Genomic DNA, 22,936 nt, shown 5'->3' with positions numbered 1-22,936 from the left:
TCACTTGCAATCGTATTATCTTCTTTTATTCATTTAATCACCTCCTGCACCACATAATGCTTGGCTCGTACAGAGCATAAATCCATAGGCCAACAACCTTGGTTCAGACCAGTGTTCTTCAACTTTGGATCCCCAGATGTTGTTGCACTACAACTCCCATCATTCAAAGCTCACAACAACACCTCCTGCCATCCCTAATGGCTAAGTGAGCTTTGAATGATGGGAGTTGTAGTCCAACAACACCAGGAGGACCCAAGGTTGAGGGACACCAGTTTAGATTTTGTGGTGAAATAATTGTTAGAAGATTGGGTCAATTGACTCAAAGCTGTGTGATGCGTAAGAGTCCCTTCTGCCTGTACCCCTGGACCACAAAGCTGAGCTTGACTCCAAGCAGAGCTTCTACCTGTTTCCTCTTGTAGAAGCCTTTCCTGTCACAGTTGGGAAGGTGGACGGCACGGGGGATCATGCGCTGGCTTGATTTGAGCTCCTGCAGCGATGCCTCCATCTGTCTACGGCAAGGGCCCTGAAAAAAGAGAAGAGAAAGCAATCAGGTGCTGAGGAGGATGAAGCACTGAACTCCCAAGATATGGTCAGATTAAGTAGAATTCATTAAGATTAGTAGTTTTTTTTCTGCATGCTTATCTCAGTGAGGATGTGCAGATTGAGCCAAGAGGCAAGCACATGGGCAATGGTAATAGTGGTGAGGCAATGGGCACACACACAGAGCATCTTAGCCTGGCAAAACCTGGAACTGGCACTGCTTGGAGGAAAGCAGCTTCACTATGTGGTGGGTGGCTGAGCTCATGAAGGTGGGTGTGGGGAGAGGGAAGAGTCACTATGCAGAGTGGGCTTTAAACTAGCAGCTAGAATTGTGCCCACCAGCTCCATTTCTCCCACTTACCAATATCCCTCTCTAACCATCCTCTCTAACTGTCATGGCAGTTAATGGTGGGAACATAAATGGTAGGAAGAGGGGAGGAGACAAGACATGGAGTAAGAGAATGAAGGGCAAGAGCACATGTGGTGCAGGGAAGGACCACACTTACCAGTTCAAACTCTGGTCTCAGCTCAGGGGCAGCAACACGAGGGTGCGCCGTGTTTTCTGCCCCACCAACGAACTTGGATGAAGTCAGCTTCTTCCTGCGATCCTTCCTCAGGGCCTCTACCTTTGACTCAGAGAGGCGTACGTGTCCCTTGTTCCTGTGCGGTTTGGAAGGGTAGGTCTCTTCTGCCATCTCTGAGGTGGTTGGGTCCTCGTGTTCTCGGGATTCTCTTTCTGGATGGGAGAAAGCAAGAAAAAGAATTGCTTTTTGGACTGATGGTCACTTTCACCCATTTCCTTGAGCCACAGCATCCTTCTTTGCTCGTTGCTTTCATAACAGCAGTCTCAAGATCCATAAAACACACCATCTGTCTTTGTCTGTATTTGTGGAACACATGAAGCCCACATGCTGAGAAACCTCACATATTGTCAGGGACCAGACAGAGGGGGAATGGTGGGAAGCGCCTCCTCAGCCTGACCCTTCCAGAGAAGAGGAAGACAGTATAGATTTACAACGGTGGTTTGTGGGAGGTTGTAGCTCAGAGACAGATGAGGTGAAAAGCTGGTAAATAATGGGAGAGGAGCAGGAAGAAGAAGCATCATCAGGGGAGAGACAGTTGACAGACTCGGTGTCTTTAGAAAACATTCCAGATCCCTCTTCTCCCAGAACCTGGCGGGCATTGAAAGTAGAAGAGCAGAGAGCTCAGAAGCAGAAGACACAGATCAGCCACCATAGGGATGACGTATAGTGGGAGAGATGGAGGGGGTGGGGTTTCACTCAGAGCAACACCATTACTCCTAGAGGCAGCATTTCTAAGCCTCTCTCTGTGAATATTGAATAAAAGACTTGGTAAGAGCTTCTTGTCTATCTATTACTGGTAGCCTGCCATGGGGGGACAATCAGATTCCCTGAAGCCTGACACATATTATCTTGCAGAAGCTGGGCTCTCTTTGATCAAGCCTGGCACTAAACCAGGCTTCGCAAAAAACAGAGAATATTGTAGCTTTCCGAAATTGAACAAAGGGATTGTGGCACAAGTTTTCATGGGCTAGCTGGTAGAATCTGCTTTGGTAGGTGCATGAAATGTTATCTTTAGCTGGAACATGTGCGTGAAAAGTGGATAAATATGTGAAGGCTGGGATCATATGGCAATGAGATGCAAAAAGTACAATCTAGGACAATTCAGTTAAACTAACCATTCACAACAGTAGTAATTGGTGCATTTCATTGCCGTTTGGCCCCACTCTACGTTTTCCTCCTTTAGATAAACACTTTATGTCTCTGAGGAAATAGACTCTAGACCAGGCATCCCCAAACTTTGGCCCTCCAGATGTTTTTGACTACAATTCCCATCATCTCTGACCACTGGTCCTGTTAGCTAGGAATCATGGGAGTTGTAGGCCAAAACATCTGGAGGGCCGCAGTTTGGGGATGCCTGCTCTAGACCATGGAAACAAACTAGTTGGCTTTTAAAGTGCAACAGCACTCTTTGTGCGCTTCCAGACTATTTTTGTGTGGGATTCAATCACAAACTAGCAAATTCCGGTTGCAGAATTACATAGCTGCCAAGTTATCCCTTTTTTTAAAGGGAAATTCCATTATGCTGAATAGGCTTCCTCGCAAGAAAAGGGAAAACTTGGCAGCTATGGAATTAATGCTGATTTGGAGCTCTTGCACAACAAATCCTTACCCCTCACCCCCTGCAACTTTTTGTGATAAAAGCGGCAATGGGGAAAGGCACTGGGATAGTGTCTGATGCAACATCGTGTAACCTTCCTGCAAACTTTGTGCAAAGAAATCAGGATGCATGCTCAATAAACAGGTCATTTTGGAAGGCATCTTTGTCGCTTTTGCTACAAAGCCTTGGAAACTGTCTAAAGGTTATTATAACAGCCCAACCTGCTACAATCCAAGGTTGCTGAATACAGTGTTGCTTTTCTAGGGTGACTAAACTACAGCATATTGTACCACGATCCTGTTGCCAGAATAGAAATCAGACAGCAGAAGACAGGATAATCTGGGTTCCCAGGGTTATTCTTTTGGAGGTGGAGTGTACTAAATTTGATAAATTCACAACTCTTGCTACTGCCACAGTTATTAATGGAAAGGTTATATTAAGTGCCAAACTGAAAGCATCCAAACGAAGAACTCTCCAACTGTTGCATGGCAGGAATATAGCCTACTGCACAAAGAGAAGACTCACCCACTTGCCTCTGGCCCTCCCCACACCCCTAGCATGTGCCGCCCACCCCTCAGATGGTTGCCAGTGCAGGAATGTAGCCCTCAGGTTGAAAAAGTTCCCTACTCATGATGGCTCACATTCAGGCTTGTTCACAAGAAGAGTTTTCTTGGCCTATGCCCTGGGAGAAGCAAGTGTCATTTGCTTTTCAGTGGGCAGCAACAACGCTCTGCTTCTGGATCTTAATGTGAGGCCCTCTTTAAGAAAAGCTTGTGGTGCTCCATACAAGGTCAAAAGAGACATTGCAAGGTATAGTTCCCCCGAGTGAAGAGATGCAGCAGATTTGTTGCCTGGGAAGGGCTTTCCAAGGGGTGGGTTGGAATCCTCTCAGTAACAGCGGATCTTCTCAGCTCTCATCAGTAAACACTCTGGCAGACTGTGTGAGGGGCCAAAACATACCCAGGGGCAGCAACTGTCCTGTTGTTCACATGCAGCAGACTATACTGAAATCTGTCACGAAGCCAGCAGTCAAATGTCTTGACATTTGTAGTCTCCTCCTCACATGCAGACATATATTAAGCAGCTGAGTGGGAGGGGGAAATCTCCCCCTCTCCTTTCCAATCCAGCAGTTTGCTAGCATTTCAAATATATCTGAATTCCACCAGAATTTTGAAATATATGTACAGGGGGCAAGTGCAATTTCCCACTTTGTGTGTGTGTGTGTGTGTGTGTGTGTGTGTGTGTGTGTGTGTGTGTTTTGAGATATCCCCTTAAGTTTTTATTTTTTAAAAAATCTATGTACGTCATCAAACTTCAGTGTTCAAACATACCAATATTTTCTTGACTTGGTGGGCCCATTTTGGCTGCAATCTTATTTGCACACCCCACTCAAGTTTGCTGTTAAAGGAGCAATGATCAAGAGTCACCAGTGCTATCTAGAAAACCTGGAGGTGATGGTGGCCAACCTGATGTCTCACAAAGTTTACAAGCAGGCAAAATGCTGGTACCCATCCCCTATTAATCCTCAGTGTCTGATCACAAAAGGTGATGAATGTAACCTTTTCAGGGTATCTTGGGTCTGGCTAGCAGCCACTCATTTGCCTTCCATTTATGTATTTAATCCTTGCAGACATCAATTTATGCACGTGGCCTTTCCTACCTTCTTGTGGCAGTGCATTCCCCAGAGAAAATCCACCCTGCCTCCTAAACTCTGTGTGTGTTCAAACTCTCTGATCCTAGCCAATATGATCTTATTAACAGATGGTCGCTTTTAGAGCTCCAGCACAGTTATATATAGGAACGACTTGGTGACAGCCTATACTTAGCTCACTTGTGACCTTTAATACAGCCCTTAGAGCAAAAGTAGGCTATTTTTAGCTCCAAATTTCAATAAAGTCCTAACCCCACAGAGACTATGGAATCCCGCACTGCCCATTTCTACCAGGCCACCCAGGGCAGCTGAGACTAGATTAGGGTGGTCACAGGAAAACGATTAAAAGCAAGCACAGAGTGGAAGAAAGGAAGGGCAGAAGCTTGGCTTTGTCTGCACCCAGGATGTGCCCAGTCTCCTTAAAGTTTTCAACAACCTCAAATCACCCTGGAATCTGAGCTGTCACACAGATGACCCACTTGGTGCTAAGCTTATGTTGGCGAGCTTGCTGGAGAAGGTAGTCCACTATTACACCTCTTCCAAGACGACCCTCTCTCCAATCTCCATCTATGGGCACTTAATCTAGAACAGATCTCCCTCACTGTATTTAAGAGGCCGATCCTAAAAATCCTTATCCAGAAGTAGAAGTGAAGTGTCATTGGTTAAAGACAGGACTTCCTGCAAAGTACTCCCCACTTTACCATGCAGTCATAAACATAAGGACTAGGGGATAAGTCCTTGAAGGGGTACCAAGTTGCTATCCTGAGAACACAAATGCACCCTGATAGAGCAGAGGGGGGGAGCTGTATGCAAACATCATCACCTGCCCTTTCCCCCACTGCTGTACAGTGAACCTCAGGTCCTGCTTGTGAGATGAGAGGTGACAGGGGTGAGGGTGGAGCAGGCAGCTCTCCCATCTCCTGTTGCATATGTTCTCCAGCTTGCGATTTGCTGGCTTGCAGCACAGCTGAACCCAATGGGAATGAGCTTTTGAACACTTACCTAGAATTAGGCTATTAATCTTTCTGTTGCTTCATGCCAAACACACCAATTTTTGTTCCTAGCACACCAAATAGAGGCTCTGACTCTGCTGCAGATTTAAGATGTTCCTTTTGGTTGGTAGTGCTGTGTAGAGATGGGCAACCTGTTGGGTGCTGTTGGACTCCCAAGCTCCCATCAGCCCCAGGCAGCAGGGCCAGCGGTCATAGTTGATGGGAGTGGTGGTCCAACCACATCTGGAGAGCCACACCTCTTGCTTCTTCCCTCACCTATTCAATCCACATCCATACCATCTCCTGTATGGACCCTATGCACGCTGCTTCAGTAGACAACACTGCTTTGGTTACATAGAGATGAAGCTCAGGCCAAGACATGTAACTAGGGCCAAGACATGTAACAATAGAGGCTTAATACTCAGTGAGGTTGTTTCATCCACCGCTGCATTTTAAGCCACATTTCTACATTGCTGCAGAGAGAGGGATGGGGATGTCTTTACTCAATGCTCATTAACTGGTTTTTTTAACTCACACCTGCAACTCCCTCCCAAACACCTATTCATGAAGTTGCCATCTGCACATGGGCAATGGCTGCCAAAAATGTGCACACCTTGGCTTAAGAGCAAAATGAACATTGTGCTCATTTTCATATTGGATGGAAGCTGGTTTGAAGAAAAAACTCATTGAAAAGGATAGATATGGATTGTGGCTAAGGTCATGCGCACATGACTTCAAACACCAGCGGTGGGAGCGAGTTGGAGCCAGAGTAAGTGGGTGGGAATGCTGTTGAAGTGTCATGATCCAAAGATCTGTCATCAGGTCTGCAGAAACACTACTCAGGGCAACAGGTGTGCATCCTGCTTTGGTGAAATAGGTACCTTTGCCTGGCTTCCTCCCCTCTTGTCCTATGAAGGATATATATCAAAATCCTTTACCCCTCAACCCAGGGGTGGGAGATGTTGCTGGGCTACAGCTCCAGCCCTGACTACTAGCCATGCTGGCTGGGGCTGGTGGGAGTTGGAGGCTAACAGCATCTGAAGGGCTCAGGGGTTTCCTTCGAACCTGTCTTAACTTCACCAATCACTTCAAGATCAGCACTAGGCCCATGATTCTTGTCCGTTCCTGTCTCCAGAGGACAAAGGACCAATCAAAAGTGCTGGTCCAGTGTATTATTCTGCTTTTCTGCTTAACGTATGGGCATGTGTTTTTAACAAGCCTCAGCTACTATTTAGCTCACATCTGAGGGGGTAAATACTCACGGCTCCTTGTTGCTTGTCTGTAGAGGAAGGGTGGCTAACCTGTGGCTCTCCAGATATTGTTGAACTATGATTCTCATCAGCCCCAGCCAGCATGGCTGAGGGTCAGGAATGGTCCGGTCGCCGACATTTGGAGGCTCAAAGGTTAGGCTTTTTCTTTTGCCATGGGTGTGGCATAGGAATAGTGAACCACAGCTATAAGCACCACCTCCTTTATGCAGAGCTGTGGTGTGTGTCTATGGTCACATTCCTTCACTAAGTGAGTCCTTTTCTAGTGCCTGGAAGCAATCTCTCCGCCCTGGCTGCAATATTATCCATTGCCCCGAAGAGGGCACCAGCAGCGCACGTATCAGCCCGGGAAATAGAATCTGGGCACATAAACAGAGTTAAGTTATAAATTACGGAAAGTATAAACAATTCTTTAAACCTGGAATTTGTCAGCAAGCCAGGGCAGGAAAGTGCTGGCCAAGTTCTAATTCCTTTTGGTAATCAGAGGGGAGATATGAGCAGCCACAGGGGCGGTCAGTGGGTGGGGAGAAGATCAGAAAGGGGGTGCTAGTGTGGCGGGGAGAAGGTTACTAACGCCCTGAACTATATAGCACACTATCTATCATTCACCCCTCATGTATCTTAGATCTTCCTTCACTTTCCCCATGCTCAGATGGCAAGTCATTGAGTCCAGCATGCAGCCAGGTGACCACAAGACTGGCCCTGCTGGCGCAGATCAAAGATCCACCTACTCCAGCATCTCATTGCAACAATGGCTAGGCAGACGCTTCTTTCCCCACATCCAAAAACTTGATCGCTGGCTGTGCAAGAAGGGAATTATTTAGCCCAGTGGTTCCCTTGTGAGTGTAGCTACAGTACGACCAGGTGTAGCCAATATGGTGCCTGCAGATGTAGTTAGACCTCAGCTCCCCCAACCCTGGTTACGCACCATGTTGGATGGGGCTGGTGAAAGTGGAGCCCAACAATATCTAGGCAGCACCGACTTGGCTTGCTCTGCATGAGAAGTCCTGCCCACAGCAGCTACCAAGTGAGCCACTGCTGGGAAAACCAACAGTGGCTTTGGGCTGGTCTTAAAATTCAGAATGAAATGGTAGAAAGCTGAGGCAGAAGAATGGAGTGCACACTGCTCATTGCAGGTGGCAAATATATCACCTGCCATGTAAAAACTCCCCACAAGTAGAAAATTATTACATCAAGGACAGCATTCTAACTTGCTGTGGTGCTGAGTGCTGATGACTCAGACGCGATCCTTCAGCTGAATTCCATTCCATTCTACCATTCCAATGTCCCTTCACGCCATTCTGCTGCATGGCTAGACCCAGTCCTTTATCTAGACCCTGTAATATTACAATTGCCTCATCTAGGCTGGATATGGAAGAGATGCAAACTCATGGTTTTTCACATAGTAAATGCAATTAGCATACAATAACCTGTTCATTTTAAATCTCCCCATGCGGTGGTGGCGCTAGGGGTGGCCAGGTGCAAAAAGAAGGCAGAGCTTCTGGACCTTTAATAGTTGTGCAGAAAAGAGAATTGCAGGAAATTCTATGAAAGATGCAGGAGTTTTGTCCTGCATTTCAGCACCCTAAAGACAGGGAAAGGTTATAGATACCTTTTTTATAAATATAAATGCATTTCAGAAAGAGAAATATGGGGAAGCCTAGAGATTTGCAAGAATAGGGGTTTGCAACCTGATGAAGCTGGCTTTTTTCAGTTGTAAGAAAAGCCCTCCTAGATCAGACCAAAGGCCTATCTGTCTCCAGCACCTCATTTTCACAGTAGCCAACTAGACAACCACGGGATGCCCACAAGGAGGATGTGAGCACAATGGCCACCTCCCACTTGCACCCCCCAGCAACTGGTATTTAAAGGCATGATCCTCGAGGTAGTACATAGGCACCTTGTGCCAAAACATTAGATTTGGATGCAACACCAATTTTAGTTGCTACTGCTAGGAGTATATGTTGTGTGCATCTGCATGTGCATTGGTAATGCCAAAATGAGAATTCAGTTTCAACCTTTCTTTTGGATCCCTGCCTCACGCAGCTTGCCAGTGGAGGGGGGAAAAGAGAGATCGCAAGCAAAGGACATCCTGCAGTTTTCCATGGATCTCTGTGCATAAGCTGAGCAGGCTTCAGCTTTTAAAAGCAAGAAGAAACCCCAGCCAGGTGGCAGGCTTAGCTGCAAACTGGTTCGACTGGTTGAAATTTAGCCGGCTTAGCAACCCTTGGTGGTCTCTGTCTGTAGGAAAATCGACGAGACATCTATCATTTATAGTGGAAATGGGGTGGTGGGGAGGGGGGGGGAAGGGTAGATGTGATGGTGGTGAGGAGAAACTCAGATATTAAAGTTGAAGGAATGGAGAGCTGGAATTCTGAAGGGCAGAGGTGTCTTCTCTTTTCCTCTCCCTGCACAGAAGCTTGGTAGGATTATGCAGGGATCATATGTCCCTCGGCTAGAATGCAGAGGAGCGGGTTGCATCCGGTGGAGCACACACACTCGGCCTGGGCCGTGTCACTGATACCGCATTGCGCTGATACCTGATCCCCCGACTGGTTCTCGAGGCTCACTCAAACTGCCTGAACCTGAGCTGCCCCTCCAGCTGGGCTTTTGCGCGACACTCACTTGATGCAATCAGGATCCACCACCTACGTCAACCACACATTAGTGTTTTCTAAACAATCTCTGAGGTCCTCCTCTCCTCTGGGACTTTGCTGTTAATCTCCATGTACCACCAACCACTTGCCCCTCCAGCCTGGATGAAAGAAGAGTCCCTAGGAAATCTGCAATGGCTTTGAGGGCAAGTGGATTTTATTATTCGGCGCTGCAGGCAAAAGAAGAGGGGATGCCTCTGAGGTGGGACAGCAATGGTCAAGGCTCGTACTTCACTCTAGGCTGGTCAAGTTCTTTGGCATCTAGGGGGGAAAAAACCTCCCTGGGTGTGGACAAGATGCTAAACCTATTGAATTTGGTACGGTATATATATTGCAGTTGACTGCAGGAATAAATAGTTTGGTAAGACCACTTAAGGTTTATTATCCCTGGCAAACAAAGCCATTCAGAGGAGAAGTTAATATATGGCTTTCATGGAGTCATGAGGTTAACTAAAAGGAAAGTACAGTAATACTAATGTAACAAGAAGCAGGAAGAAGTAAAGTCTGAGGAGACACACTCAACATGACAATGATTGAGGTTGCATTTCTGTCTATCACCCCCCACCCACTGATTCAGGTTGCTTTACACCAGGCACCCCCAAACTTTGGCCCTCCAGATGTTTTGGACTACAATTCCCATCATCCCTGACCACTGGTCTATTTAGCTAGGGATCATGGGAGTTGTAGGCCAAAACATCTGGAGGGCCGCAGTTTGGGGATGCCTGCTTTACACCAAACCAAACCAAACCACAGTCCATCAGCAGAATGACTTGGGAGAAGCAAGGCAGCCATGATCTCCTTTCCCAGAGTGCACACATTTGTGCTAAGCTGTGATGCATGAACCAGGCCATTATCAGTCAAAGAGGGCTCCCCATAAGACAATCAAGTCCAGAGACTAAGTTTACATAACTGTGCTACAACGTAGACTATTTACCAACTAAATAGTCAGGATATTCCTCATGAGTTTCTGATCTGTGGGTTATTATCCCACTTACTATGCAGGTACATAAGAAAACTTTATGCCTAAATGGGTCATCAGAATCACCTGCTCATAGATATCCCTTGAGCTCAGATTGCCTCCCTGGAGAGTTGTGATTAATAGGATAATTTCTGAGCAAACTGCTTAAATGTCCTGCTAGGGATGATGTTTCTCCATACTCACAAAGACTATTTCAGTTACCCACAGGGTCATGCAGAATAACATGCTGAAATTGACAGTGTTAAGGTGAAAGCAATCTTTCTTCCTTGGATGAGAAGGAGCTAGAAGCTCTATCCAGCTCCAGTAAGAACTGTGACTAGGTGATGTAGGGACCTTCACCTTGTTACCAAATACACCATGCCAATTCATTTAAATTATATGCAATATTTTGCCTGAGAAGGTGCGTCATTGTTTTTGTTTTTTAATATATATTTTAAAAACCCACCTTTACTTTCATCCTTGAATTAACTGGGAAGCAGAATAAGTGGTTGAAATTTGCAGTCCCTTTGGACTCCAAGAAAGGGAGCCTTTACAGCTGGATAATAATACCTTCAAACAAAAGGCCTCATTCTAGACAGTCTGGAAAGTAAGACGAAGCCCTTGAGGCAGTAAGGGGTGAAGCAAGGATTCTGATTGCCATTGAGTTGGAGGCAAGAAGAGAAAGCCCATGTAGAGACATCAGGAGGCTGAATATGGATCAGTTAGAACATGAAGAACCATCACATCTTAGGATCATGCTTGGGACCCACACCCTGATGATGTCAGCTGGTGATGTCAATGCCTCTGAATTTCCAAAAGAGCATCAGTGTCAGTTTCCAGCTTGCCAAGCCAAGGCTGAATTCACTGCCAAGCCATAGCTCACGATGCCAAAGAATGAGTTATGGTCAAGTCCCAGGGACTTTTTGGCTTCTAAGTGAGGGCAGCAGCTTCATGCCCAAAGGGTTGGAAAATGCTTTGGGTGCTAGTCATATTTTCACATGTTGGTTGTCAACACTTGTGAAGAGCTTGTGAAGCAGGGATTGGTGGAACTGGGTATGAACTTGGCGTGTAAAATGGTGCCCTGAACATGTACACTGACTTTCATTCTGGTTATCTCAGTCTCGAAAGCAGCGATCACATTACAGTGTATTTTCAATTTACCTCCACGGCTTTGAAAAACAGGTTTGGAAGTTGAGCTGGTACCAGAGCCTGAAACAAAGAAGTGTGTCCTCAACACTTATACAGTACTAAATTTCGTTCTGATATCTCTGTGTTCAAGAAGGTTAAACAAACTGTTGCATTGAACAAACTGCTGAATGGGCCAGTGGCTAAACCAAAGGTCTCGTTTCCATTACTGGGCCAATGAGCAACACTTGCAGAGGCAGGTAACACTAAACTGGGAGGAATCACACAAAATACTGCAAAGAAGCACAAACAAGCAATGCACTCGGAACAATATCATTTTAAATACACACACCACAAAATTCAATGACAAGAGAACAATCCTCTTGTTTGTGGCAGTTTTGACATAGCTGTAGGAAAGGTCAAAGCAAGTCTTGGTCATGCATGATTAACAAAAAACTAACCATAAAATGATATAAAAGGGGGATCAAAAATTTCCATCTGCAAGCTTGAACTTGTAAGGCTGCTGGGATAAATTATTGGAGCCCAGTTGTGATACTTATAACAACTAGTTTGTTTAGTTCATGCTGCACCTACCGTAGTAGAAAAATTGCCGCTTTTTAAATGAAATTATGTCAAAGGAGCCTGGAAAAACATTCACACTTAATTTTCTACTGTGCAACTCACTATAACCCCTTAGCAGGGGGAAAGGCTGCTGCTGTAGGCTTCAATTTTCTACCCCTTCCCCCTTCCCCACCCCCAGCTCAAGGGGCGCTTTAATTCCCACTATCAATGAACCTATTGTTAATAATATAAAAGACATTGATTCACTTAGAGGAGGTTAAGAGGAAAGCCAATGAATATTCTTAATGAGCTTGAAATATTGGCAGGTTGTAGGCACCAAAGTGAGATTACTCACAGGTGCTCAGAGGAGTTTTAGAAATAAAAGTGAGAGGCGAAGTCAGAAAAATTAGATTGAATATTGGGGGGGGGGACCTTCCACCAGACTATTTCATTTGTCAGTCCAACAGTCAAAGTGTTACAAAGTGTTGGGATGTCTTTGATTCTGCTCGAAGGAACACTTGTAGTATAGCTTTCGGTAGGCAATTAGTCTTTTGCAGGGAAGCATTATTTGCAGAGGCATCCTATGCATGTTTTCCCATAAGTAACTCGCACTGTGTCCAAGGAGGCTTGCTTTCTAGTAAATGGGTTTTGAATTTCAGCCTTAACTTGCTCCTGGGTATCTCTCAGGATCTGGGCCCCACCCAGCAGGAGCAATATGTAGCAATCTAATGTATTGTTAGATCGTTTTCATCTTTAATTTTAAGAATCCTTCACTGTTGTAATATTGAAAGAAAGAAAGATAGTCCAGTCATTAGATCAAAACGTACACCATTAATTGATAGGTTCTGCAAAGCCAGTGCTCCAGTTTCTAACAAAAGGATTTCCTCAGGCCTATACTTTCTTCAAATTATCTAAAGTCAGCTTGTTCATATACATGATGTCCCATGTCTTCTTCAGTCTATCCGAAATGCTGGTTGGTCTAGACTCTAGATTATTTTAATAGTAACCCTATAGATCTGGTGTGGCCATGGTAAGGTTGCAACTGCCTTCACTGACTGCTTAATGTGTTCTTGGCGGGCTCCAGAGATTAGGGTTGCCAACTCTAAAAATTCTGCTACTGGGTGAGACCTCAGGGTGGAACCCTGAGCAAATCTAGCGGCAGAGCCAACCTGCGGGTGGTGGAGCATAACACAAAAGTTGCCTGTTCACATGTGTCCCCCTTCTTCTAAGGGAAAAGGGACCGAAGGAGGAGGCGGGGAGGCTAGCCTTGCAAATAACTTTCACTGGTCTGAAAATAGATCTAGCCAGGTAGCTTTCCCCTCCCCACCCACTGTTGGTTGGCAGTCCTCTTGGAGACTCAAGAGTTGACATTTAATAATTGCTTTAGACTGCACCTGGAGCCCTCCAGATGTTTTTTGGACTCCCAACTCCCACCAGCCTCAGCCAGCTTGGCCCGATGTGCAGGAATGCTTGGAGTTGTAGCCCAACAATGTTGGGAGGGCACCAGGTTGGGGAAGGACGTGTTAGGACTGCACTCTTGCAATCTACAGCTCAGCTGCCTGTCATTATCCTGCTCTCTTGTTCTTGAATTCAGCATCCCTCCTCCTCCTCCTCCTGTTGGGAACTGCCAGGCCAGCTTGATGAGATCACATCACTAGGACCCTCCCCTGTGATCTCCATGCTGCCTCAGCACTTCCATGGTACTGCAATAATGTCCTATGTTTGCTCCCCAGAAAGAAAACAACAACAACAACAACCCCACTTTCCCTGTTAGGACTTTCAGTACAGATTGTCAACATCTCTCTAGAGCCACAAAATGGGATCCCCACCAGAAGTCTCTCTCTGCTAGCTAAAAATGGCTGGGTGAGGGGAGAAGGAGAAGACATTGCATGTTTAGAATCAGCTCCAAGGGGTGGTAACTGGATAGGGATCTTTTGCTTCTAAGGCTCTGGTTTGGGCTCCCAGCCATGCGAGTGGTGAGTGAAAGCTGTTATTGGGGAACAGCTGTTTGGTGTCCAGCTAAGGGGAAAAGGGTATGGGAATTCATCACAGTTCAGTTCCTAGAGGTCAAGTGTCTGTGTAGCAAACTGCACCCCCTCTCTGCTTCTACCTTCTAGGTGCACACGGGAGACAAGAGCTGTGATCTTAAGAAAGTGCTGTGTCTCCTGATCAATGGAGACGCACAAAAGAGTGAAGACAAAATCCCTTCTGGGCATGTGTTTTGTACCGGCCGGGGCTCCGATATGCTGGTTTACAGGACCTGTCCCCTGCAGTCCTCATACCACAGAGACCCTATGTAACAGCAGATATTGATCCCCAGGTTATCAGACCGAAAAGGCCAGTCATGCAAATACCTCTTGACCTGCAAAGTGGAATTAAGAAGGATTTATGCAACAGGAGGGGGAGGAGAAGGAGCTGAAACTTTACAAAAGGAGGCACTGCCATGAGGATTTGCTATGCACACAAGTGGAAATTCAGCATAGCAATGTCTGAAAGAAGAATCTAAAGGAGGGAAGATGCACACTACACTTGACAATGTCTGTGAAGCAAAATGTTCCTAGAATCAGAGAGCTGGAAAAGACACTGTTGGGTCATCCTACTACCCAAGGACAGAATATCCCACACCTAAAAGCACCCTTTGATTGATGCCTCACTGATTAATGCCAACCCTCCAACTGATTAAGATACTATTTCCCCTGCAGGCTGCTTATCCCACCACAGATCTAGTCATCTGTTCCAACCCATTTTTTTTTTTAAAAAAACCTTTAAAATGGAAAGCAATGCAAAATCATACTCGCGTAATCTCAGTCAAGGAAAGCATTGCTTCCATGTACACTGAAAGATAATAGACTGTCTGGTAATATCAACCACACATAGGATAGGATTGGAGAGAATCCAAGCAAAGTTCACCTGGAACTTTCATACTTTGCTCCCACTTCCAGAACAGATAGTGCTATTAAATCTAGGTAGCACTGTAATGCAGATATCTGCAATGGCCAGATATTGCTGGACTCTCAACGCTCATCAGCACCAGATGTTGGAAGTTTTAATCCATCCACATCTGGAGGGCCAGAGGTTCCTCGCTTTTCCATAATGTAAAGCTATATAAAGACTTAAACTATTAACTCTTTATTAAATATATAAGCCCCACCCTCTGACACCCCTCCCTATTTTAGCCAAACCATGCTACTTCTTATCTCATTATTGGATTCTTATCTCATTATGCATGATCAAGCTTTCTTTAGCGCCTCAGCCCTCGCTTCCCCCCCCCAGGACCTATTGCAGTTATCATCAGTCGTTAACAGCCATCTACAGGTTTACCACTCCCATCAGCCCATCACCCATTCCCATCACCCCCACCCTCTGAATATACATAAGGGTTTGGTGGATTCTGTTTCAGTGTATCTGACGAAGTGTGCATGCACACGAAAGCTCATACCAAAATAAAAACTTAGTTGGTCTTTAAGGTGCTACTGAAGGAATTTTTTTTTATCATGCTACTTCTGCGATCCTTAAAAGCAGCAGCTGTAGGAGCCATTAAAAAAGACCCCCAAAGGGCATAGCCAGCCCCACTAGCCCTCTATAATTTGAGCACCGAGTTAGCCTATTTCTCCTGGTTTACCTCATATGTCTGTGGATTGCCCTCCGTTTCAATTTTTGATCTTCTCATCTTGACTTTATAAAAACCTATGAGACCCACCTCCTCATACTGTGTTTTGTGAGGTTTTAGTGGCCACTACTGGACAATGTGATAGACCTATGGCCTAGCAAAGTTTGAAAACATTATGGCACCAATCAACTACTGTAACTGACACAACTCAGGTTCGCCCCTCCCCATTTTCTAGTCAGAAGTCTTGTGCCTTTAACAGCTGCTTGAAATGCAGAAATTCAACAAGTGTGGTTCCCCTACATGGGAAAAAGATATACGGTACCTGTTGAGCTTTGACCGTAATACAGCTGTTAAAGACATAGATTCTGCTGGGATGTGAGCTTCGGGAAGCAGTGACCCACTTTATAATAATTCAAAGCCAGCCAAACAAATCCCACAATGCACTTCACTGCCTGTGCTGTGCTATATTGAGTACCAAAAGCGTTCCTGACATTCTAACGGGACCACTTAGGCTCTGAAGAATCTGCTTGGTTAATGCTGAGTCACTCCGGCGCGTTGTGAAGAATGCAGTATGTGAAGTGTAGGGTTGCCAACTTCTCTCTCTCTTTCTCTCTCTCATTTGGCAGAGCCCCGGTGACTCCTGACAGCTGTATGACAAGCAGAAATGTAGCTTATCTCCACCACTGCTTCTTCAGGATTTTGTTTTGTTTGTTTTGATTTGTTTAATTCTGACGCATTATGGGTTTGCATTACTGCTGTACTTTATATACATATATACATATATCATGTTGTTAGATGCCTTGAATACTTTGTAGAAAGCTTGGAGAGATTACACACACACACCTCACAGCACCAGAAAAAGTACATTTTTTCCATGCCTGAAGCAATAATACATAGCTCTCACTCTACACACACACCACATTCCAAACCGAATTACAATTTAGCTGACAAAACACTCAGCAAACAACACATACTCTCTGGCAAGTGAAGGGTGTCAACAACTGTGATTCCCTTTTGACCTCACCACAACTCCCGTCCCTCTGCAAAGTTTGCTCTTGGCTTGCTGTACAAGATAGTATTTTAATGGCCAGCAGTAGATGATACAGCAGAATCTTACAGCAATAAAGTTGCACCATGCGTTATGAATGTTATTGGTCTATCACTCTCAAGTCAATGGTGACAAACCAAGCAATGCCAACCATCTGCTAAATAGGTGGGCAAGCACTCAGTCCATGAAACAGGATTGCTCACTTGCATATTGATTGCTTTTCCTCCAGTGTCTCATGCTACAGATTATACTTCAACAATACTGGCTCCATATTTTTATTTGGTGATGCCAGTGTGTGTGTCTTCAGGCAAGATACCCTCACTGAGCCTCTCTCCCTTGCCACAGACACTACAGGCCATTTGCTTGCTCCATTCCTTTGGGTCCAATCTGCACCACTGCCCAGAAACATAGGCAGCTGCCCTATACCCAGTTAGATCATTGGTCCCTTCACCTCAGTACTGTCTACACCAGGGATGGGGAACCTGTGGCCCTCCAGATGTTGTGGGACTCCAGCCCCCATCATTCTTGACTATTGACCGTGATGGCAGGGGGCTGATGGGAGTTGGAGTCCAACAACACCTTAAGGGTCACAGGGTCGTGTGGCAGCACCTGTGAAGAAATGTCAAAGGCAGAAGGTTCAGTGAGACCTTGTGGAGCTGTTGTAAAATCTTAGGGAACACATGAGATTGCAGCAAGATCTTGTCGGAAGCGGCTGCTGCTTCTCCACTAGTGGAGGATGTGGAATGGGTGGGGTGTGGGGTGGGGTGCCGCCTGTTGTTGTTCTGCTGCCTGAGGTGGCTGCTTCAGCCCACCTTGTAGGTCGGCCCAGCATTGGACCCTATGGGCCTCACTTCTGAGACAAACTTTTCAGCCAGTCTTCTCCAACCCAGTGCCTTCCAAATGTTTTTGAATTGCACTTCCCATCATCCTTGACAAGTACCCATGCTGGCTGGGGCTGGTGGCAGTTGTTGTCCAAAATACCTGTGGTTGGGTCAGTAGGTTGGAGAAGGCAGTCCTAGACTTAGACCATATTTACACCATGCACTATGATATCACAATAGACAGTCATGGTTTCTCTCTCCCAAAGAGTTCTAGTTTCTGGTTGATTAAGGGTGCTGAGAGGAGGCCCCTATTCTCCTCACGGTTACAATTTCCAGAGTTCCCTGTGATTGTTAAAGCACCCTGATTGTTTGTTAAAGCACCCCGAGAATTACAACTCTTTGCAGGGAGCCAGGGTCCCCTAATAACTCTCAGCACTCTTAGCAGGCTACAGCTTCCAGAATTATTTGGGGGAAGCCGTTGCTGTTTAACTTGCACATAATAGCAGTTTAAATATATGGTGTGCATGTGGCATTACACCGTTGCACCAAAAGTTGAAGCTTGTACTCTTGTAACATTATTTCTGAAATAGATACGTTGGATTTGAAAATGGGGAGGATGTAAGACGTGACATCCATTTCAGCTGTTTTTATAAGAAACCTCCTATCGCAAGCAGAAAAGGCTCTTTTAAACCAGGGCCAACCCCCACATTAGCAGCTCCCTTGATAACCTCCACCTGGGTTGCTTTGCTGCCTTCAATGGCAAACACAGACTGGCTGTCTCCATCAACAACCCTACAGCTAAAACAAATCAAACAAGGCAGCCCAGGATCCAATACCCTAACAACATCTCAATCACACAAGGTTTCTGAGCTCCCTCAATGCCCCTCCTCCCAACTTCTTAACATTGCTTCTCAGTGCTCAGCAGGATTGGTCCCCCAGGGCAGCTGCTTGGAGGACAAACACCTGGTGACTTAGGGAAACCCATTCACAATGTTATTTGCTCTGTTTGTTTACACAATGTATTTCTGTCCTTGTGTTTTGGCTGAAAGGAGGGATTTCAACAAGCTCCCTGAAAGGCATAACACTGGAAAGGGGTGGGGGTGGGGGAGTTGAGTGATGGATAGGTGGGTACTTGAAACAGTAAGCTCCTTAGAAAGCGTGGCCTGGTCTCAAAGGAATAGCAGAATCATTATTTCCTTCACCTTTACCCATCTGAAAGCTGAAGCATTGCCTCAACTGGCTGGGGGAGGGGGAGGGATGTGGGGTGGGGTGGCAGAGTGGGAGCCAGACAGGTTTCCAAGCCATCCATGAATCAGAAACTGCCAGGTCTAAAAGCATTACTTTGATTAATCAGCACAATTAACCTATCAATGGATCAGGGGCAATTAATTAAAAATATTGGTCAGCTTTGCCAGAGCCATCTGGTCACTCTACCAGCGAGCCTCCTTTCTATGGTGTATATGGTGAGAATTGCCTACCAAGGGGTATGTGTGTTAGTAAGGACAAGTGAGCACACACAGAAAAAACAAAAAAAAAACCCTATCTATTAAGGACATTTCCCATTGGGTAACTTTGGTAAAAATTTTTTAAAAAACTCTGACCCTGTTTTAAGTTCATTCAGCCTTGGGAGCCCTCCAGCCAAGCAGCATTCATAAGTTCTGTAGGTGAGCCCTACACACCCACACACATCCCACATTGGACTTCAACTCCCACCAGCCCCAGCCAATGGCCAGGAATGAAGGTAATTGCTGTTACCAAGATGCTCAGTTCAACTGGATTTCTGCACATATCCCAGAATTATGTGCTTCGTATTACTTTTGCAGGAACTAGAGGAGGCTTACAGTAGTGTCAACTTAAGTAAAGAGTAGCTCAAGTGATGTCCCTTGAGAGTGGTGAAGTTAACTTGTGTGTGTTCACATTGTAGTATTTTTGAGCACAAATAAATAAGAGAAAACAGCATCTAAATCTGCTTTGAGTATGTAATTGGTCCGCAGCCTAGAGATTACTCATTAGAAATAAGCAGTTGCGGCACCTCCCAACATCAACTCCTTTGGCTTGTGTTTGCAATTAGAAAAATGTAAGGGAACAGAAACTCTGGATTCTTTGGAGCATCTTCAGAAGCTTGCCAAGCAAATAAATTGTTTTTCCTGGACCCTGTTTCCCACCCACCCTTTTCCAAATTCTTCCCTAACCCCACCCTTCTCTCTGCCTCTGGATAGACTGGCCCAACAAAGCCACAAAGTGCTGTTGAATAATTTGCCCTGGCAGGGCTCACAACCAGGTGCCACATTCTGCAGAAGCTTCCCTTCTTCCTCCAGGAGGAGAACTCACAAAAAGAGTCCTCACAAATTGTAAGCGCCATGTTGCCAGTGTTATCCCCACTCACAGATGAAGGTTCTGCACCTTGAACAGTTCACATGGCAGCCGGGAAACAGGCATGATTGGATTTCCATGTTTTGCGATGGATTTTTAACTGATCTCACCTGCAATTGCTTCCCATCCGAGGGACTGACCAAGACCACACTCATGCAGGACCCAACCAAGCTAGACATGATGTGGGAGATCTGTGTTTAGGGTCTCCATTAAAACACCCCCCACACTGTCAGGGGACCACTAGGGGTCAGCGGAGAGCCCAGGAGATCGGGACGAAGGCTCTCAGATGAACCCGGAGCCCCAGAGCCTAGAGTTTGGCAACTTCCTCCGGAAGGTGGTACTAGGGCTCAGGAGGAGGTGCAGACCCTTGGGGATGTTGAGAGGGCTAGGTTTCCAGAGGGAGGGCTGCAGGGGGCGGACAAAACATTCTCGAAGGGGAGGCTCCAGAAGATACAGCATAGGTCCCTCAGCTGGGCAGCTCTAGCGGAGAGGGCGCTCAGCCAGCGCCTTCACCCCTACAGAGAAGGGGACAGTGGAGGCAGTTTAGGGTGCCCAGTGGGCTGTGTTGGCGGAAGTCACGATGGGAGGTGCTTCCAGATTCTGAATCAGAATAGTACAGTCATGCCTTTTGATGCTCTGTCTTGTACATATGTATATAAATAAACCCTGTAAAAACCAAGCACGGGGTTTAGAGCTGCTTACTCGTGAGGAAGCAACCAGCATCATGACACACACTGTGCTTCAGGGCCCCTTAACTGGTGCTGAAGAAGGGAAGTCTAATCCTGTCAACACTCGATACCAAAGTTAGTGTTTAGCCTACAGAGAAACATTTATTGGTACCCAAGTGACACCTGGAAGCAGTCGTCCCTCCTAGTGTAAACAGCAGCTTCGGAGGGGGGGATTTTAATCAGCAAAATGGCACAAGGGGGAAAGGGGGTTAATTTCCTCCCACTCTGTTGTGATCCTGTCTAATCCTGTTTAATCCTTCCCTCTCTGTAGCTGCTATTATGGGTGGGGAGATGGTTTGCAGGGACATAGTACTGAATCTTGCTAAAGTCAGTACTTGGATGGGTGACCCCTTGGGAACACCACTTTGGGCTGCATGACAGAAAAAAAGGCAAGATATAACCGAAGGAAAAGAAAGAATCAAAATAAAACACACAGTGGGTAGGTGGGAGGGGTTGTCTAATGGAGTCCAGTTCCTAATGGGTTAAATTCTCAAGCCACCCACCAACACCTGCATCCTTTGGAAAGTCTATTTGCACATGCAAACACCTGCAGGTTGCATACACAAAACTGGAGGATCCAGATGCAAATTGGGGAGCCTTGGAGAGTGAACTTTTGCAGTATGTTGGTGGGCAGATCCTACCGGTACTTACACCAATAGTGAATGCCTTCTCCAATTGCTGATTTGGTATGTATCCAGAACAACACCATCCAGGCACAAAAGGGAAGGCTTAGGTCTGTTGATGAACTGCAACTCCCATCAGCACCAGCAAGCATGGCCAATGGGCCAAGCATCCTGAGGCCCAAAGGTTCCCCACATTTGGCTTAGGGAAACCCCAAGGTTTATGCAAGAGCAAAGGGGAAAAAAACAATTTCTAAAAAAAAAAATTAGACAGGGTTGCTGGTGATGTTCTTTCTTTTGGGGTGGTGGCAGAGTTACTTTAAAAGCCAAGAGCTGATCTAGCCTTGCTCTCCACATTAGGAGAGCCAGTGACTGTGGGCCAGGTTACTGTCTCTTAGCCTAACCTACCTCACAGGGTTGTTGTGAGGATACCACAGGGAAAAGAAAACCATGTACACCACCCTGAGTTCCATGCAGGAAACGGTGGGATAGAAATACAATGCAGTGCAGTGCAATAAAATAAATTTGTGAAATGCAGACTTTCTCTCTCTCTCTCTGGCAAGTGAAAAAGGCAATATTCTGACAGGTTAGGAGAGGAAATTGAAAAATGAGAAATTACTCAATTTCTTCCTTTTTTTCTTCAAGGCCATATCACTTTGATCAGCAATTAATTCTGGAAGAAGACTGCTGCCAGCAAGGAAATTGGTGATTGGGGGGGGGGGAGAGAGCAGCAAGCCTGCCCACCCTAAGAGCCTGCTATTCAGTCCGTTGGCCATATAGAACAACTCTGGTATGCTTTTCTGTTATCCAGTGGTAACCATGAGGCCAAAGAGTACCCCCAAAGGTCTAGAATTGACCCAGAAGGCCCCTAAGGCAGGTGGGGACCCTCACATTTTTATTTATTTTTTTGCAATGGAAGAGCATTAGACATCTTCTAGGTCTGCCTTTGCTGGCTGAACCTGACACCTCTGCCTCCTTATGCCACCTTCAATAACTACTGTATCCAGAAAAACAAACAGCCTGGCCTGCTCTTCTGGCAGAGGTTTGATCTGTAGGAATCAGCAGTGAGGCTTTTCAGAGCATGGAGTCGAGCATTATCAGCTGCTAATTGCTGTAGATAAGACTGCTTTTAAAGGGAGAGCTACAGGAGCTGCTTCAAGAGCCGGAAAGGAACCTGGTCACCAAAACCCTTGACTTGAACTCTTCTGCCAGAGCGATCACTGCTATAAAGCAAAGCTGATCAGGTTCACTGCTGCATGGACACTGCTGGGTTTCAGGGAATCTCACCTAGCCTTTTGCTGTTGGTGTTTTTTTTTTAAAAAAAAACTTTTGCTAATCACAACTTCTGCAAAGAGAAATAGTGAATCTCAGTTTGTTCAGGCAGAATGACAGAATCACAGTAATGATAGCAGCAATCATGAAACTATGGGACTGGGAAACCTCTGATGATGGCCAACTAGTCTTCTAAGGTTCTGCACTAAGCCAGGACCCCAAGCAGCCACTCCTAACCATCAGATCAACCCCAATCTGAATAATAATAATAATAATAATAATAATAATAATAATGCAGAAAAATACAACCTAGGACAGCATGTTATCATATGTGGAAAATTGGGACACATCTTCATACAAATGATGGGTGGGGCATCAAACATAAAGCACATGGACAAATGATACTCAGCTTCAATTCAGTAAACACTATACATGTGTGGGGCCATGACAGATAATACTGGCCATATATGGAAGGGAGCAATGTGCTCATTCCTATCCTGTCTCCAATGACTCTTGATGTTCCTTTGGGGGTGT

At 45.8% G+C, this 22,936-nt stretch overlaps 1 protein-coding gene across 2 annotated transcripts in view; it reads right to left on the bottom strand.

The window, feature by feature from the left end:
* IGFBP5 (insulin like growth factor binding protein 5) overlaps positions 1-22,936 on the bottom strand; it is a 39,688-nt gene that overhangs the window by 7,858 nt on the left and 8,894 nt on the right. For both annotated transcript variants that reach the window (XR_009558115.1, XM_035128162.2), the window contains exons 2-3: positions 1,047-1,276; positions 404-523 (exon numbers count right to left, since the gene is read on the bottom strand). Coding sequence is in view for 1 of the 2 variants with exons in the window: in XM_035128162.2 (XP_034984053.1) it covers positions 404-523; positions 1,047-1,276 (350 nt within the window). In the remaining variant the exon portion in view is untranslated. The remainder of the gene's footprint in view (positions 1-403; positions 524-1,046; positions 1,277-22,936) is intronic.

Source organism: Zootoca vivipara, chromosome 1 (assembly GCF_963506605.1).
Source record: "Zootoca vivipara chromosome 1, rZooViv1.1, whole genome shotgun sequence".
Lineage (NCBI taxonomy): Eukaryota > Metazoa > Chordata > Lepidosauria > Squamata > Lacertidae > Zootoca > Zootoca vivipara.
The sequence above is the reverse complement of the archived record's forward strand: the minus strand, read 5'-3'. Positions and strand labels throughout refer to the sequence as shown.